This window comes from Fringilla coelebs (assembly GCF_963513975.1).
Source record: "Fringilla coelebs genome assembly, chromosome: 22".
NCBI classification, from domain to species: Eukaryota; Metazoa; Chordata; class Aves; order Passeriformes; family Fringillidae; genus Fringilla; species Fringilla coelebs.
In genome coordinates, this window is record NC_140048.1 from 7,686,153 (window position 1) to 7,705,191 (window position 19,039).

Consider the following 19,039-nt stretch of genomic DNA (forward strand, 5'->3'; position numbering starts at 1 on the left):
CGCATACATTTGCATGCCGATGAGGCCGGGGTGAGGGAGGGAGCGGGTCGCGTTCAAAATGGCGGAGCGGGGCGGGCGCGGCAGCGGTCACGGCAGTCTGGACAAGAGCATCACCCTCCCGCCCGACGAGATCTTCCGCAACTTGGAGAACGCCAAGCGCTTCGCCATAGACATCGGTAACCGGGCGGGGGAGGCCTGCGGGAAGGGGGCGGCGGTGGGGAACGGGCGGCGGCTCCGGCCCCGCTGAAGGGGCCCGCGGGGGGGGGGACCGGGCCGGGCCGGGTGCGCGCGAGGCACGCTGGGAAGTGTAGTACCCCGCGACGCGCGGGCCAGCGCGGGTGGGCACGGGCTCACTACAGCTCCCAGCGGGTTGCGCGATATGGGGGGGCGACGCGGGGCACGACGGGAGTTGTAGTCCCGCCGCCGGGTGCCGATGCGGCGCGGGCGAGGAGCGGCACTACAGGTCCCGGCGGGCGCTGCGCGGGTAACGGGCCGCGGGGAGCCGGGCGGGGTGGCCCATTTGGGGCTGCCCTTGGCGGCCAAGGGGGGACGGGGGAGAGCCCGGAGGGTTCGGCCGGACCGGCCGGGGGGCGGCGGGGCTGGGGGGCATCGGCTGCACGCCCTCAGAGCGCGCCGGGCCCCGCCCCAGTGCGCCAGGCCCGAGCGCGGAGCCCCTCGGCCGCCCCCCGGCCCAGGCCGCGGCCCGCGGGATGCTACGGCCGCTCCTCCGGCTCCCAAAACCGGCCTGGAAGAAGCAAAAAGGGCCGGGGACGGCGGCTGTGGCACTGCCCGGGCGGGACAGAGCGGCTGCGGGGCTTGCCGTGTGTCGGGGTCTGTCACTGCTGCCTCAGTCACCCCCAAAACCACCCGCTGCCCTGTGCGTACGCCCCAGCAGCCGAGATTGGCGATTTCCCGGGGGCACAGGGTGACACGGGACAGGGTGACACACGGCAGGGTGACAGCCGGGAGCTGTGCAGGGACAGGCTGAGCCTGCTCCCAGTTCCTCCCGTGCAGGGATCAGCAGTCGTTCTGCGGACACCCACTAAGCCACAAGTGCCATTTCAGACATTTCCCTTCCCTTTTACGGTCTCGGGATCAGCGGAACTTTTTAGGAGAAAAGCCAGGGAAAAGAAAAGCAAGCTATTAGTGCTTAGATGAGCACTGCTCTGTGTGTGCTGGAGACTCGGGGACAGTGGGAAGAAAACATGCACCATAATAAAAAACGTTGTCGTGTCACTTCAGCCTCTCGGGAGCTGCTGGTTCCACGCCTGTGAAAATAACAGCTGGAGGTGGCCCTTTGTGTGGGTCAGCTCGGCATTAGAGTCCTGGGATTAGTTATAAAACCTAGTTACATGTCTCAGCTGGTGTTCTGAATGGATTTAAGTCTTTAAAAACTGGGAGAGCAAGGGGATAATGCACAAAGCATGGCTCTGCATCCCCTGGGTCTGGTGGTGAATTCCTGCAGCACCTGTGCCATTGTCGGTGTAAAGAACGTGACATTCCAACACTGAGCCCCAGTTTGGAGCTGTGGAGGGAAACTTTCCCATAAAAAGCTGTGCAAGCCCTCACCTTTTAGCAGAACAGACCGTGGGTTTTGTTTACCAGAAACTTCAAAGCACTGGCTGGGACACTGAAATCAGATCCAAGGTCAGGGAAGCTTTATTGGTTTTGTTACTGTAAGTGTCTGTCCATGGTCACTCTTTGTTGACCTCACTTAAATTTTCCTGGAGTAAACTCCCTGTTTTTCTCCTACAAGTTTCTAATACTTTCCTAACAAAAATGTTTGAGCCCTGTGGAAGAGCTGACAGTGTCTTTCACCTCTGCTGCTTCATTTCTTGGTTTTTATTAGGCAGCAGAGTGCAGTGCCACTGAATTTAGCCATTATTTAGGATCTAACATTGCCAGGTTTTTATTTACTTTCAGGACTTTAATGTTAACCCAGTAGTGGATCACAGTTACCCTCAGACCTGGAGCACTGTGGTGGAAAACATTGAAGTTATTCAGTGTAACCCCAGAAATCCACTTTTGCAGGTCAGATGCAAAGACAGGGCAAGGGGTTGAATTCTGTGTCAAGGGGAGAGTTGAAAGTTTTATTGCCATGAGCAGACTGGAGGCCTGAAGGGGGTGATGAGGCTGCTCTGCTCAGACTTGCACATTGCTAACATCTCCACTTCTGTGTGCTGGAGAAACATCACTCTGAGCATTCTTTACCCCAAAGCCAAGAGCAGTCTTGCAAAATAATTACTCAGTACAGAGGGTCATTTTCTAACCAGCCATGAGTTTGCAGACTTGTCCTTAAAAGCAGGGCAAGAATTATTTAGGTGTTGCTGCTGAAACACTCTGTCCACATTGCATTGCTCAGCGGTGGCAAACCAGCTGAGAAAATCCTGGTACAGATTTGGGGGGTTTCATAAAGTTCCCAAACAAGGTGAATAACAGCAGTACATGTACTGGCCTGACTAATTAAGAATTTCCACTGCTCATCTTTATCACACATCTGTCAGGCACAAACTGAATTTATGGAGCTTTTCTCTCCTGTGATGCTCTGGGGGTTAACCAGGCCGAGAAGTTCCTCCACAAAGGATTCTTTCTGCATTTCCATTAATTTTCTCTGGCTTTACCTGAGGAAACCTGGAGAACCAAGAGCTGACATAAACACAAGTTCTATTGTTTGCTCCAAGGTGAGGCATTAATCATAACTTGTCATCTCTTTATGAACAGGTGGTTCGTTAACCAAGCTGGCTTATTACTCAACTGTACAGCACAAAGTGGCAAGAGTGAGATCCTTTGATCATTCTGGAAAGGTGAGAATTCCATCAGGGATCAGCTGCATGTGATTGACTCACAGGAGTGAGGTTCTGGACTGGCTAGAACAGAAATTGTATCCACACCCATCTCATAACTTGTTTATATAAAACTTTTTGGGAAGTGTTTGTATTGCCAGGTACTGTTTGAAATGTTTATTTTCCAGACAATAAGTGTGGTACTTTTGTTAAAAAACCCTGCTCCTGTGCAGACACAAGTTTCCTCATGCAGAGGGATTTCCTGCATGTCAGCTGCGTGGGAGAATTGATTATCTCAGCTTAAGGAGAATTAAGAGCTGTGAAACTCTATTCTTCTTTGGCATAGCTTGAGGTGTTATGTTTAATGGCATTAACACAGTTTCAAGGGCAAGAAAAGCACAAGTATTGATGTTCAGTAGTTCAGCATTTGACCTTGTTTCTGCAATAATGTTCTCTAAGAAATCCTTTTCTCTTTTAAAGGACATAGACAATGAACCTTTGTATGAAATATCGGTTCAGGAGGAGATCACAGCTCGACTTCACTTCATTAAATTTGAAAACACTTACATTGAAACCTGCCTAGATTTCATCAAAGACCATCTTGTCAATACAGAGACAAAAGTCATCAAAGCCACAGGTGGTGGTGCCTATAAATTCAAAGACCTTATTGAGAAGAAACTGGGGTTGAAGTAAGTGGAACTGCTTTTTCTTCTGTAAAGAATTAACTTACACCTACTCCAAAAGCTTTTGTCGTTTTCCTGGGCATGCTCAGAGGTAATTCATGTGACAGTCATTTATTGTACAGCTCCTACCTAAACTTCATGCAGATGCTTGCAGCAGAACAATTGGCAGCCCCATGAATTTACAGCCTCGTGAATTTACTGTTCAAGCACCATTATCAAACACCAAATACTAAAATGTTTACAATGAAACCTGCCTAGATGTCATCAAAGGCCATCTTAGCAATACAGAGACAAAAGCCATCAAAGCCACAGATGGTGGTGCCTATAAATTCACACTTTATATGCTGTAAGTGTAGAAAAACCTTCATTTACCCCAATATTAAACATCACTGGGGAGAGCTTCAAGGCACCTCTCCTGCTGTGATCTGTGTAGGAGATTCCTCAACCCCTGAGGGAATGTGCTCATCTTTTAGATTGTCTTTGCTAATTACTTATTTCTCCTGATAAGCTGGGCTCTGTTATCTGTTTATTTCACACCAGCCCCTTTAGTACCTTATTGGCTGTTACTAAAGATCAATGGATCAAGATAAGGAGGCACTTTCCCCTCTTATCTCATGTGGTGCACCTGGTTGAGGTTTTTATTTGGTTCTGATATATTCAGTTTTCCTCCAGCTTCTCCACCGTGGAACACACAAATCATTGAGTAGTTGAGATGAGTTTGTGCCTTGTTTCTGTGTTTCCAACCAGCCTCAGGATGTTTCCTGTAAGAATTTCCATAAATCAATAGCAGTACAGAGACACAGAAGTTCAGGGAAGTCAGTGTGTGTTAGCTGATTTATCAATCATCTTCTCTAAGTTTTGTATCACATTCCCAGACTCCACACTGGGGATATCCTGTTGTGAATCCTGCTACTCTTGTGAGAAGTCTCTTTTTCTGTGTTTGCTAATCCCACTTGTAGGCTCCTCCCAGCCCCTTGAATCTGTCATAAACAAGTGCTGAAATGTCGAGGGGGCCTTTTGTGCTTTATTAGGAGGCAGGGGAAGAGCACAGACAATTATTCCATGTCGGGAAATTGTTTTTTGAGGTTAATTTCCAGCTAAGCCTCCTGACCTACTTTATGGCAGGGGTGTACAGACCATGAAAGGAGCAGGGCGGGAAAAGAGCAGTGTAAACAAGCAAACAGGATTATTTTTAATGACAACATGATTAAAGTTACTGTGTAACAGAACTCCAGCCTGCACTTCTGGCATGGGAGGGGAGCACCATGTGCAGATAGAGGTTTCATGTTTCCAGGGAGCTGGGCTTGTGCCAGGTGGTGTGAAAATTCCCCTCTGCAAAGTCTGTGCAAACTCCTGCTCCAAAATCAAACTGCCTTATCAGGAAGGCTGGGACATTTATTTAAGGCTTTTTCCTCCCCTTCAGAGTTGATAAGGAAGATGTAATGACCTGCCTAATTAAGGGGTGCAACTTTGTGCTGAGGAACATCCCCCACGAGGTGTTTGCTTACCAGAAGGATTCAGACACAGAATTCCGGTTCCAGACAAACCACCCCAACATTTTCCCTTATTTGCTGGTGAACATTGGCTCAGGGGTCTCCATAGTGAAGGTGAGTGGTGGCCAAAATGCTCTGCTGGAGATTTGATAAAGGTGATCTGAAAGCTCTTACTGGTTCAGATTTGTATACTTGGTTCTTCTTGGGAAATTCAAGGTTTAAAAATGAAACTGTGCCTTTTTAAAAGTTTATTAATTGCAGAGTTATGAATGCTTTTCTATTCACTAATTTTTTTAAAATTACATTTAATTTGATGTTTAGAGAAGTGGTTACCTAATGAGGACAAAGGCTGTCAGATCAAAGTGATATTTCTTTGTTTGTCACACTGTTGAAGAGACCAAGTTTAATGTCTATTTTTAGCATTATTTGCCAAGAATTAGATACAAAGATTTCCAAAACTGCTTGTGGTGCATATGCAACGTGCCCTCCTCACCTGCCAGTTGCACAGTGGAAGGATTCCATCTCCACTGATTCTACTCTTCCAAAACCCTGCACACTCTGACATTTAAATCTGTGTTCAACATGATAAAAGGATTTTCTAAATAAATCTGCCTTGTTTGATTCACAGGTAGAATCAGAAGACAAATTTGAATGGATTGGGGGCAGCTCAATTGGAGGTGGAACCTTCTGGGGTCTGGGAGCTCTGCTCACCAAAACAAAGGTACCCAAGTGTCTCTTTCAAAGGGGCTGGGATTAAATTAAATGCTGGGATGAAGCCTGAAATGTTGGAATGTTAGGTAACAAGGCTGAGTCCTGCACTTTTGTTTATATTTTTGACACTTCTGATGCATAAAAGGAAGTTTTACATGAAAAAAAAATACTGGTGGAATATAAGGACAAGAATTAGAAGGTGCTTATTGTGACCAAAAGCAATCCTGTTGGGGCTCAAGGGCAAGTGATGGACAAGAGTCTCTTCAAAGTGGCCTGGTAATTTTTCATTCTCTTTTCAACTTCAAATGCCAGCCCAGTTCCTGCAATACTATCTGCAGAAGAAAGCAGGGAGCACAGAATTGCTGCAAAATGTCTGGGAGCTGAGAGGAGAAATTTTGCCTCATGGTTGGTTCCTTGGTTGCCAATTCAAGTTTAAATCCTGGGCTGATGAACAAGGCCTGACTTAGTCCTGCTCTGACATCATGCTGGGCTTCCCAAAGAGCCACCTGGCTTAAATGAGTGTCCTAAATGTCAGCAGTGTAGGAAAAGCTAGAGTTACAAATGCACCAGATAAGAAAATGTCAAAGGGAGGGCACAGCCTGGCCTGGGCTTTTGGTTTGATGCTCCTAAAGAAGAAATCTTAGAACATGACAGTGCCTGCTCTTAATTCTCTCTTGGTTTTGTAGAAGAAATTCAAGTTAACAGGGTTATAAATTAAGTATTGGGATAATGGAGCTTGCCTGCAAGTTTAATTTCAGGGACAGTAGAGGCACGCTGAGACTTTTTTCTCAAACTTCTCTTTTATTGTACTTCAGGAAGACAAAATTCTGTTTCCTCTTAGTTCCTGGTAATTAGAAAAGGCCTGTCTTTGCCTGGCTGGGTTAAATCTGAGACTGGTTTTGGTCAGTAAAGATGCTGCAGAGCTCTGGCTCAGGTCAGCTGTGGTAACTGTGCTTCTCACCCTCAGAAATTTGATGAATTGCTGCAGCTGGCCTCAAAGGGCCAGCACACCAACGTGGACATGCTGGTGAAGGATGTGTATGGAGGTGCCTACCAGACCCTGGGGCTCAGTGGGAATCTCATTGCCAGCAGCTTTGGGAAGTCCACCACAGCAGACAAAGGTACTGAGATAAAAAAAATCCACCCAAACATCTCCTCTGGCTCTTGGGAATCAACTTTATACTGATCTGACAAGTAGAGCTGAAAATAATCACCAGCTTCTTTCATGATATTGATTTAAAATATTATGCAGCACTGCTTTATAAGCAGACATTTAAATTTTCAGTTTGGAATTGCCTAAGCCAAGGGAAAATTCAAAAATAGCTGTCTGGTTAGCCTGGAGTTAATTCATTCCTGTGGGACATAGATGTGGCTTTCTGGGCTCCAGAAAGGCCCTTTGGCAGTGATTCATTACAATTTGCAGTATCTTAATGAAATATTTGCAGTGCATCTCAGGCCAAGAGGGATGGATGAACCCTCACCCGTGGTTCCTAGAGAGAAGAAATGGATTCCTGCCATCCAGAAGTTTCTTTTCAAGAAATGTTTCACATAGGTTTAGTGAGGGCTTTTTTTCCTGATACCTTTAATCAAATCACACTCTTCCTTGTTAGAAGTACATTCTATATGTCAGGTTTTTCTTCTCCACACATCAGGAAAACTGCTCCTACCTTGGATTTTTCTTTCCCCACCTGCAGGTTCACTTAGAAAAGCACAGTCCACAGGAGCTTCCTCACTTTGTGTGTCATTTGCTTTACTCTTCCTTGCCTTCCAGAGTTTTCCAAAGAAGATATGGCCAAAAGTTTGCTCCACATGATCAGCAATGACATTGGCCAGCTGGCCTGCCTCCATGCCAAACTGCACAACCTGGATAAAATCTATTTTGGAGGGTTTTTTATCCGGGGCCACCCCGTCACCATGCGCACAATCACCTACAGCATCAACTTCTTCTCCAAGGTAAGGAAAACACAGGCTTCCCTGCAGCAAAGTCACATTTTAGGTGTTTTTCTAGGCTGTTGGGATACCTTAATAAATGAATTTGCACATGAAGTAAGCTTAGAGTGCTGCTCCTTAGGTAGGTAAGGCAGGGATGTGTTGTGGGAGGGGTGAAATCAATGTGAAATGTCTGGGAGTTGTGTCTGGCCTTTTTTCTCTCTCCCTACCTCCCTCTCTCTTTTTATTATTATTTTTTGATTGACAGTCTGTCTTGTAGCTCCAAGTAATGAGTTTCCACTGTGTTCTTAGATAGTCACCATCATTATTCAATTCCTCTTGCTGATTTGCATCTTTCCACCCCCAGGCCATGCAGTGTGGGGTTGTTCTGCTGAGACAGTTGGCATCAGTGGGGTTTTGTTACTAAAGAGAAAATCAAACCTCAAATCAAGCAAGCTGAAGTTCTTTGCAGGTTTTGAAGCTGTGGAAAATACTGAAGATTGTTGACTAGGAGAAAGGTCCAATCCACAAGCTTGTTAATGGTTGTTACAGGTAGATTAGTCCTGCACTTTGGGAATTTTATAGAGTAGATGACACCAATTTTTTCTCATCTCAGTGCTTCATGCAAGAGACTCCTGTGTGCTGCCTTTTCCCCTCTTTATTTCACCATTGTTGTCCCTTTCTGTTCCAAGAAAGCTATTGCAAAACTGCAGCTTTAGGTTGTTGTAAGAGACACTTTGCCAGGGATTCAAATCCAAATCTCCCTGTGAGCTGGAGCTGCTGTTTCCCTGTAGCTGCCCTCAGGGTGATCTCTTCCCACAGTCACTGCTGAATTCCTTGGAAAAGGCCATGTCTCACCCAGCCTGGCAAAGCTGAGGGGCCCTGATGTGAGGATGGAGGCTTCTCCTCCCCAGCATTCCTGTATTTTGCATTAATAATTGGATTATTTGGATGGGGGAATGCTTGCCTGTGGGTAATGCCCAGTGTCTGTGTGGTGTTGAAGAGCAGTGCAATAAAATAATAACAAGGAGCAGTGTCCCATAGGTGTTGGCTGCAGTGGCAATCCCATGCCCTTGCATTTCCAGCCTGTTGAAGCAAGAGGAGTTGAATATTCATGGAATGATGCAGTGGTGTTTTCCAGGAAAGGCCATAGAGCACACACCACTGGTGCATGGGTGTTTTCCAGCTGTGTGATAACTGGGGAATGATGTGTGTGAGCAGTTCCTCCCTGAGCTGTTCCAGAAGCACCATTAAAAGTTGCTGAATGTGTGAGAATGTAGCACAAATGACTATTACCATCTTCTAGTTGTTTCTATTAAATTAAAGTGTGAAACTAGTGACAAGTGCCTGTTAGCCCTCAGGGACCATCCAATTGCAATGTTTCATATTGTGGCAGGGAGAGGTTCAGGCATTGTTCCTGAGACATGAAGGCTACCTGGGAGCCATTGGGGCATTTTTAAAAGGAGCTGAACAAGACAGTAAGTACAGCACTGCTCTGTTCTGTATATGCTGTGTTCTGAAATGTCAGTGTACTGTCCAAGTTTCTCTTAAGAGGCTGCATGTAAGCTGTTGCCTAAATAAATCCATTTGGCACTAATAAACACAGATGCTGGGCTTTGGTTTTATACATTCTGGCAGGGACCTCTTAATTTCTCACTGGATTTCCTGCTCACCTTTGAGAAGGCAGCACGAGTGGGTGCTTCTCTTCTCTGCACCTCTACAAAGAGCAGTCACAGCTCTAAATCCAGCTGGAGAAATGTGGGTTTGGAGAACCTCCCCCTCTTTAAGAGGCCACTTCTGAATTCCTTTAATGTACTGAGGAAGACCAGCATCTCCAGACTGTGTTTGTCTGAGAGTGAAAGCCTCACAGAGGAGACCCTTCTGTCCAGATCCCTTGGATCCAGGGTGCTTTGGTGGAATTCTGCCTATTTATTTTTCCTTTTCCCCCGTTGCTGTACTGGCAAGGCAGGCAGTACATTGGTTACAGTGGCACAGCCACAGGCTGCTGATGGTGCTTAGCTCAGCAAGTATCAAACACACCTCCAAAAAATGGATGTGGAATTCTTTTCCTGCCCATTTGATAGAGATGGGCAAGGAACCAGCTACTGAAGAATTAAAAGACATTGCTTCTGCAGCATGTACTGTACATCTGAGCTCATTAAACTTTTCTCCAATAAAGCAAATCTGGAAATAACTTTAGTGTTTTTCTGAAGCTTACATTGTGCTTTGGGAGTTTTGTAATACTATTTTCTTAATAATGGATCTAGATTTAGAAATAAATGCTCAGTGATAGTGCTTTGGAGGCATGCTGATTAGTGACAAAGAAATGGGGTTAAAAATAATGATTTTTGAACTTAAATTATCTCTTGTCTCATTCAGGTTGAAGCTCCTTGGAGCAGGTAATTCACTGAGTGGTTGAAACATCTCTTTTGGGGGCTAGAGGGAAAAAGTCTGTTTGCTTTTAAAGACAAGGGGAGTTGGCTTGTGTAGTGCAGCAGCTGCTCAGAGGGATGCTGGCTCTAGACTCACTCACAGGAGTATTCTCAGTTTTATTTTCAGATTATGTGTGTCTGTGTCTTTCTCTTTTCTAGATCCAAACCAGTACAGCTGGGGAGAGAATTATGCTGGGAGTTCTGGGCTTATGAGCACATCCCCTGATGTTTCCCCCCTGCAGAGAACACGGAGTGGTACAGTATGTGCTGTCTTTCCTTGCTCTGTGTGTGTTCTCTTAGCAGTGCTGACCTGGACAGGGGTGATTATTCTCCAGCTGGTTGCTGCTTGCCCTTGAGGCTCCTGCTTCCCAGAGAAGTGCCCAGTCTGGTGTCTGGTGTGGTGTTGTCTCGTGTCCTGTGTGGTGTTGGATGGAATGTTTCATAAAACAGACTGGCTGCTACTTTGTCCTGCTCTCCTTCACCAAAGTGGGGGGAATGTTTGTCTCTCACCCTTTCTTTGGAGCAGCTGGATTTTGCTGCAGCTGAAATACCTCAGAATTTGCAATTTCATATTCAACCATCTTTAAGCAATGTTAATTTGTTTCCTATGAGAAGAGAAATACAAGGTTGGACAGCAGAGCACCAGCCCAGATCTCTTAAACTTACTGACAGTCCAGCAATTCTAATTCCACAGTGGATTATTTTCACACTGGATAATTTCTGTCTATAGAGTGGGCATGGATAAAATAATCCACAGAGGGAACTGTATTATTTATGATGACCTCTAATTGTCAGCAAATCTGTCAGTCTTAACAGTGGTTGGACTTCTGCAGGCCTTGTGCTAATTTAATTAATTGTGAATTAATTTCTGAGTGAGTTCTAATCCATCTCTTTCATTTCTCCCCTAGTTTGACATGCTGGAAATGGACAGATTGGAGAGACCACTTGTTAACCTGCCACTGCTGAAAGACCCCTCCACCTATATCCCAGACACTGTTGACCTCACAGATGATGCCATGGCCAGAAAATACTGGCTCACCTGCTTTGAGGAGGCACTGGATGGGGTAAGTGTCACAGAACAGTCCTGTGTGAGTGACACAGGTATTTAGGAAACAAATCTGTGGAGCAGCATGTTTGTCCTGTAAAATATTCCTGCTGTGGCACCCTTCTGGGAGTGCAGCCCCTCTCTCCCTGTGGCAGAGGCAGCTGGCATTGTCCCAGTCTCTTAAGGAAGGGCTTGGTCTCTTCAAAGGCAGAAATGTTCTTTTGTGGTGCTTTTTTTTATCTCCTGAAAGGTGTTTTCAAAGCATTTTCTCTCTTTAATGTCGCTTGGACCTCTCTGTACAGAGCTGCAAGCAGGGCAGTTACACAACCAAAGGCCAGAGATCCTTGGCTTGTTCCTCCTCTGGGAGCAGTCCTGCTGCCTCACAGACACTTTTCCATGGGAAGGGCACAATTGAACCAGACACAAATTATTTTTTTTTCTGCACTGAAGCTGATTCAGGCAGTTCACTGGAGTAAACAAAAAGAGAACACAAGGGGTCGATGTGCACCATTAAATTTCTGCCTGTTTCTCCTTTAGTGTATGTGCATTGCTATTTTTTTCTCCTCCTCTATGTAGTTAGAACTTGTGCTTAATTTCTGACAGTACAGTCTGGAAAACAAACTTTAACTCTTTTGGGATGAAAAGAGCCATTAAAATTGTTTACAGTTTGGAATGAAGGGAGGCTGCGAGGTGCTGTGTGGGAGGGGAGCAGCCAGGCTGCAGGCACAGAACAGGGAGGCAGATGGAGGGGTTATTGCTCAGACTGAACTTCACATCAATTACAGGAGGAAGAGTTAATTTGGTAACTCCAAAAGTGTTGCCTCTTTTCTCTGCCAGGTGGCAAAGCGAGCTGCAGCCAGCCAGCCAGACTCTGTGGATGCACAGGAGAGAGCTGAGAAATTCCGCCAGAAATACTGGAATAAGCTCCAGACACTCAGGCAGCAGCCCTTGTAAGTGGTTTTATTTTCCCTTCTGCATCACTTGCTGCTTCTGTTGTGCAGTGAAAGCCCACCAAAAGCTAACCAGGTTGTGAAGCAGAGCAAACAAAGCCAAGCAGGCTGAAGGCTCACATGTGCCAAACATCAGATCCTCTGCACAGAGATTTTGGATTTCATGTGTTGGAGTTGAGCAGGGAGACTGTATTTTGGCAGAAAATTTGTTATGAAAAATTTGTATGTGGTTATTAAAAATAGCAGCAAGTTAATTCTGGAAATTCTCCCTCCCTGTATTTAAATAATCTTATTGTAAAGCCAGGGTTTAGCACCTGTGTCCTGCAGCTTCAGTGCTCATGTGAGGGGCTCTGACTTATAGAGAAAACAGAGGGAAAAAATAACTTTTTCTGTTTGAAGTAATTGATCTGTTTTTCCCCCCTTCTCCCTTTTTAAAGTGCATATGGTACCTTAACAGTCAGAAGTCTCTTGGATACAAGGGAACACTGTTTGAACGAGTTCAGTTTTCCAGATCCCTATTCCAAGGTGAGTTCAAGACACTTTTCCAACACTCTGAAACTGCACAAGTGATGGATGGCTCAGAGGGGAGAGATTAGGAACCAGTTCCTGCACTGGCTGGGAGGAGAAATACCTCTGGGGAATGGGGCATAAAGCCCTTCACCTCAACAGGCTCCTGGTGAGGATGATGATAACCAAAATGTCACCAGCTTCACAGCCCTGAGAAGCCATCTAGGTGCTCCTGAGCTGTGTGTGGTGGCTGTCACCAGACAGTGTCACCAGGCTGACACTGCTCTGATTCACTCCTCTGTGGCTGCTTTTGTCACTTGTGAGGTTCTCAGCGCTGGGTTGGAGAGGACATAATGCACAACCTCCTGCTCTTAAAAACATTCATTACCCTGTGCAGCTGTTTTCTCTCTGTGTTTTGTTCTGTGACATGAAATGATTGGGGAGAGGACATTTGAGTCATTATTTCTCAAAAAACATTTCTGTATGTCCATTCCTCACCACTTGTTTGTGTGATATATAAATAACAACAGTGCTAGTGGCTGATCCAAGACTCTTTTCCTGACTGTTGACATATTTCTGCAAAATACAGAGCAAGTTCTCCCTGGCTGCACTGTCATGTGGTACCTTCACTCTGAGAAAGGACTAAAACACATGGGAGATGCCTTTGCTTATGTTTGCTTCTTGTAATTCAGACATGTTTACTGCTAAGACAAGATTTTGGTACCCAGAATAATTTTAAATCATTTTAAATTTTCTAAGAGAACTCGCTCTTTAACACTGATCTCACTGGAGACAGAGAAGAGAAAAAAACCTTAGAGCTGCTGAGAATTTGGGGTGATGCAAAAAAGAAAGAAATAAACACCCTTCAGATTTTGTGGGACTGCTGGTGGTGCTTTCCTGGGGTTGATGCATCATGTTACTGCCACAAGGTTTTTGTGTGTCCCCTCTCCCGTTCCCCACCTTGCCCAAGAGCCATTTCCCAATCTGCTCAAGATCTATTGCACCTCTATCTTGCTATGAAAAGTAATTTTTGGGCTATAGATCATATCCTGGCACTCATTACACTTTTTGTGAGAATCCAGGAAAGCTTTTTCTTGGTCCTAAGCACGCTCACAACAATAATTGGTTGGTCCATGAGAGGCCATGAACACAGAGGAGATGCTTAAAAGTGGCCTTGGGACTGAGACAACCAAAGCTGGGTAAGAAATGTTGGTCTGTAAATCCAGTGTTTCCTGTCTGTCTTACAGGTAAAGCAGAAAGAAAATGGAATAGCCTTAAAGTGTTTCCAGAGTGTGATCGAGTCCCTGGATTCCCTGGGCTGGGAGGAGAGGCAGTTTGCACTGGTGAAAGGACTTCTGGCAGGGAATGTCTTTGACTGGGGAGCAAAGGCAGTCTCAGAGTAGGTGTTACATCCTTTACCAGCACCCTTTAAGCTACAGAATGTCCAGCTGTGGGTTTTATTCTTGAAAATAAAGTTCCTCAATCTCCCCATCACCACTGTTACAGCCTGCAGCTGGTTTACGTCATTACATTTCATGGTGGTTTGCAGACCCAAAAATGTCTTTTTTGCCTGTACCCTACTGCCTGCAAACATCTCTACATTGCTGAGGCTGTTTTCTTTTGCATCAGAACTCTGATTTAGTGTCCTGATGAGCCTTTTGTTTTTAACATGATCACAAAATACATTTCCCAGTCCTGGGACCCACAGACACCCCCAGTGTAAGCAGTGCAGTAAAATTGCTGGGCCCCAGCTAAAGAAATGTTTGAATTCCACTGATGGGAGGTGGAGGTGTTGAACTGTGCCCTTTGTCTCTCTCCTGTCCCAGTGTTCTGGAGTCTGAGCCACAGTTTGGGTTTGAAGAAGCCAAGTCAAAGCTCCAAGGTAAGGGGAGATCCCTGCTGGTGGTTGGATGTTAATGAGGAAATGGAGTGGGAATGTTTGGGGGGTTCTGGTACCCAGATGACAGAGAATAAATGCAGACCCAGAGTTTGGGTAATGCTCCTAAGGAATTAAACTCTCAGACTCTCTCCTTAAACACACTCACTGTTGTGTCCCTGCCAGGGAGCAGTGTCCTGGGGGGGTCCACACCCAGCTCACACCACTCCAGAGCTTTACTGTGAAAATTCCACTTCAGGCCTCCTGTCATGGAGCCATTCCCATAACAGAGAGCTCAGGAACTCTGCCAGCCTACACATTTAACATTGGAAACCTGAGCTCAAATGCTTCAGTGAGTGCAGCATGAGCCTCCTGCTTGTACCATGTGCAGAATGACTGCTGATAAGAGTTAGTGGCTGCTGATAAGAAATGCTGACACTGCTCTGTCTGTGCCACAGAACGTCCCTGGTTGGAAGATTCCTACAGCCAGTGGCTGGAGCGACTGAAGGTACGACCCTGGGTGGCCCTAAACCCACTAATTAACACCTTAATCATCAATCCACCTTGGTAATTGTGGGGTTTGAACAGAGCTCTGTTCAGACAGCCCAAAACAAATCCCAGTAATTCACCATAAAGAAAGGAAAAAAGGAATTAGTCTAAAATGGGGTTACTTCCCAAGCTGGATTCCCACTGGAGCCCAGCTGCTCCAGAGCCTCCCCTCCTTATCAGGGCTCTTATTTCCATACACCCAGACCCCTGAATTTAAAAACCTGGGGCCAAATGTAGTGTTTGAGTTGTTCCTCCCCCTGACTAGCCAAGCTAAAACTGGCATTAATGTAGGAGCTTGCTGGAAGTAATGAACTTACCAATTAGGACAGCTTTTTTCTTTTTTCCCATGTGATCTCTTTTACCATTTAATTAAGATTAATTAAAAAGCTTTTGTGTCTTTGTGTAAATCTCCCTGTTGAAAATGGCAGCCTAAAGGTTGGGCATGAGCAGACTATAGCAAATCATTACATGCTCCATCCTAAAGCAGAGCACCAGCTAATCTTGTGTAACAGGGATAATTAGGGAACTGCAGGCACTGTCCTGTCAGTTTTTATTAGGAATTCAGCATTTTTCAGTTCTTCTGTTGGGTATGAACTGAACTAAGTTTCATAACACCAGGTTGAGAACAAATGAAGAGGTTAATGGAGAATAGGCACTATCTTTTCATTTTAGGATGTCACTGCCCCCACAGTCCATGCTGCCCTTTCCTGGCAGAAGGGAATGCTGTTCAGCCAGCACCAGGCTGGCTTAAAACACCCTCCAAGGTAGGTCCAGCTGTCACCCAGCGTGTTCAGGATCAAAGCCTGACTCTGGAGTTAGGCCTGGCTTAAATTGGCAGGTGGAGGTTTTGTTGCTGCAGTTTGAGAGCCCTGTCTCAAACACAGCACAGGAACTTGAGGGGTGTTTTGCAACTGTTTTAAACTCCTGTGCAAAGCCACCATCAGGGAGCCCCATTCCTCCTGTTTGTCACTGGAGGGAGTTTACTGCAATCCAGACCCCAAGGCTCAGGTGTTTGAGGGTATAAAATGTGGGGCTTTGGAGGAGTAGCTGTGAATAACAAACTGCCCTGAGGTGAGTGGTGCTCCATCCTGAATGCATTGGTTTTCTCTTGCAGGAGGGTCCCCCTCATAAATGTGCCTTAATTTTCGCAGATAACAGTGGGATAGACATAATTTTAGGAGTCTTTCCTTTTGTCCGAGAGCTCCTTTCTAGAGGGACAGAGGTGAGTGCTTTTCCTTGCCAATTCCTCTGGAGGTTTGGGAACTGCTGGAAGGTGTCACTGCCCACCAGCAGGACACTCCTGTGCCAAACTGGGAATGATGCAAGCACCTGGAATGGCAGAGCCTGACTGTGTCACCTCTCCTGGCACCTTCCCCCCAGGTGATTTTGGCCTGTAACTCTGGCCCTGCCCTCAACGACGTCACCTACAGCGAGTCCCTGATCGTGACCGAGCGCATCGCGGCCATGGACCCCGTGATCCAGTAAGCAGCACCTCTGTCACCCCTCCCTGGGGACAGCACATCCTGGCTTTGCATTTCACTGTTCATCTGTAACTGCAGCCTCAGCCCAAGGCAGAGCATTTGCTTCCATTAAAGTGAAAAATTTAGAAATTAGGTCTTTCTGGCACACCCCTAGTTATATTTCTTGTGTATTCCCCCAACAAGCGCTCCAGCTGCTCTGCCAGGAGTTTTCTATGTTAATAGAGGCAAATCCATGTATGTCACACTCAGAGTGTCCCCAGGAGAGGATGCTCAAGGAAACATTGTGTTTCCTGGTGAAGTCCCTGCAGCAAAGGAAACCTTTGTAAAAGAGGCTTCGATATTCCTGCTTCTCTGGCTTATTCCCAGATGTGCAAGGCCCTGCTGAAGCAGCTGTTTAATGTTTTTGTCTTTTTAAACAGCTCTGCACTGAGGGATGAGAAGCTGCTGTTGGTTCAGACGGGCTCCAGTTCTCCGTGCCTGGATCTGAGGTACGTGGGCAAAGCCCCACTGTGTGGTTTGTGTCCCTCAGCTGCAGGAGGGTCAGAGGTTTGGCTGTGGAGCATCCCAAGCACCCTTCCCACTGGGAATCACTGCTGCACACCCATCAGGAGGTGCTTAATGTGGATTTACAGACCTGTGACACTGCTCAGGCCTTACAGCTGTTGGCCCTTGGTGAGGTGTCTGTGTTCAGGACAGGGCTGGGTGAGGAGCTGTGGTTATGGCTGGTGTCAGATGCTGCAGGTGACCAAAGCCCCCTGGGACAGAAACACCATTTCACCTTGTTTAACCTATTCTGATCAGTTCCTCTATTGGAGACAGAACTTACCTGTATCAAAATCCCAACCTGGCTACATTTAAACAGCATTTCAATTGGCTTTCAAGGTGCTGCTGTTTGTGGGCATCAGTACCTCCATGCAGAATCCCAGTGGGCAGCTCTGGGGTGCAGCTGCAGCTGTGGCTGTGGTGTGGCTGCAGGTGGAGCTGAGGGGTGGCCGAGGTGTGGCTGTAAGTTGGGCTGAGGTGTGGCTGTGATGTGACTGCAGATGGAGCTGTGGTGTGGCTGCAGTGGTGGCTGAGATATGCCCTTGATGTGGCCGCAGTGGTGGCCGTGGTGTGGCCGTGGTGTGGCCGCAGTGGTGGCCATGGTGTGGCCGCAGTGGTGGCCGAGGTGTGGCCGTGATGTGGCCGAGGTGTGGCTGCAGATGGAGCTGTGGTGTGGCCATGATGTGGCTGCAGTGGTGGCCATGGTGTGGCCGTGATGTGGCCGAGGTGTGGCTGCAGTGGTGGCCGTGGTGTGGCCGTGATGTGGCCGAGGTGTGGCTGCAGTGGTGGCCATGGTGTGGCCGTGATGTGGCCGAGGTGTGGCTGCAGTGGTGGCTGTGATGTGGCTGCAGTGGTGGCCGTGGTGTGGCCTCCGCGTGGCCGCTCTGACCGCGCTGTGTTGCAGCCGCCTGGACCAGGGCCTGGCCGTGCTGGTGCGGGAGCGACAGACGGACCTGGTGGTCATCGAGGGCATGGGCAGGGCCATCCACACCAACTACTACGCCGTGCTCAGGTGTGAGAGCCTCAAGCTGGCCGTTATCAAGAACTCGTGGCTCGCCGACCGCCTCGGGGGCAAAATCTTCAGCGTCATCTTCAAGTACGAAGTGCCCTGTAAATGATGGAGCTGGCACGGCCCACGGACTTGCACTAGTTTTACTTTAACTGTAAAGAATGTATTTTTATTACAAGAGGGACAAGAGTTCACAGGAAATTCCGTATTTATATTGTGCTTTTGTGACTTAAAAAGCGACAATATGATTCACTCTATAGTCTACACACTCAAATATATATATGTATATCACTCATTGTTTATTTTGGTAAGTGTTTATTTTAATGCTGCAGTATTTGTGATGAAAAGACTTTATTTTTTTGTTCTGTGAGACATTCATATAGAAATATATTTAAATGTCAATGAAACCTTTTTTTATACATCTCTGCCTACTCTGCCAGCAGTGACACAGCACCTACCAAATAGTTTTTAACTGCTACGTGACCCTGTTGTTGCATTTTCTGATGTTGCATTTTCAGCTTTTAGACTTACCTAAATCTCTCCTGCTCTGTGCAGCTCAGTTGATGGAAGGGCTGATCCACCTTCTCACCCCACAAACGTTGCTCAGGCTGTGACTGAGCCAGGGCTGCTGCAGTCTCAGTTAAGGACCAGCCCTGGTTTCCCAACACCTGAAATTCCTAACCCCTTGCTTATTCCCATCAGCAGGAGGGACAAGGGAGGGAGTCCTGCAGCTGCACTGAATTCCTTCACAGCAGCTGGAAGCTGAGTCTCACTAAGTTCCCCTCCCAGGGAATGTGCAGTGCTGGATTCAGAATCACCCATAAGTTCCCAGCCTGAGCCCCCTTGGTTTCTGTTGCCTTCAGTTCTCCCTGCTGGGACTGACAAGGGTTGGTGCCTTTGTTCCTGCAGTGCAATTACAGCCCTTCCCAAGGAACCCAATTTGTTTTTTCCCTCCTTCAGCTGTGCAGTTCATAAATGAAGTGATTTCACCACCAATTTGCCCTAACACTTAAATGCCTCAGTCATCCCAGCTCTGAAAGGGAAAACA

At 46.8% G+C, this 19,039-nt stretch overlaps 1 protein-coding gene across 1 annotated transcript; it reads left to right on the forward strand.

Moving 5' to 3' along the window:
* Window positions 1-44: 44 nt before the first annotated feature.
* Window positions 45-18,381, forward strand: PANK4 (pantothenate kinase 4 (inactive)). The gene is made up of 19 exons (XM_084220255.1): window positions 45-176; window positions 2,722-2,804; window positions 3,264-3,472; window positions 4,890-5,073; window positions 5,588-5,680; window positions 6,638-6,791; window positions 7,442-7,623; window positions 8,996-9,077; window positions 10,191-10,291; window positions 10,940-11,095; window positions 11,914-12,026; window positions 12,464-12,551; window positions 13,781-13,932; window positions 14,360-14,415; window positions 14,868-14,917; window positions 16,073-16,180; window positions 16,339-16,439; window positions 16,859-16,927; window positions 17,887-18,381. Exons 1-19 carry the CDS (start codon window positions 59-61, stop codon window positions 18,098-18,100), a joined length of 2,313 nt encoding a protein of 770 aa, XP_084076381.1. The 5' UTR covers window positions 45-58; the 3' UTR covers window positions 18,101-18,381.
* The last annotated feature ends 658 nt before the right edge of the window (window positions 18,382-19,039 follow it).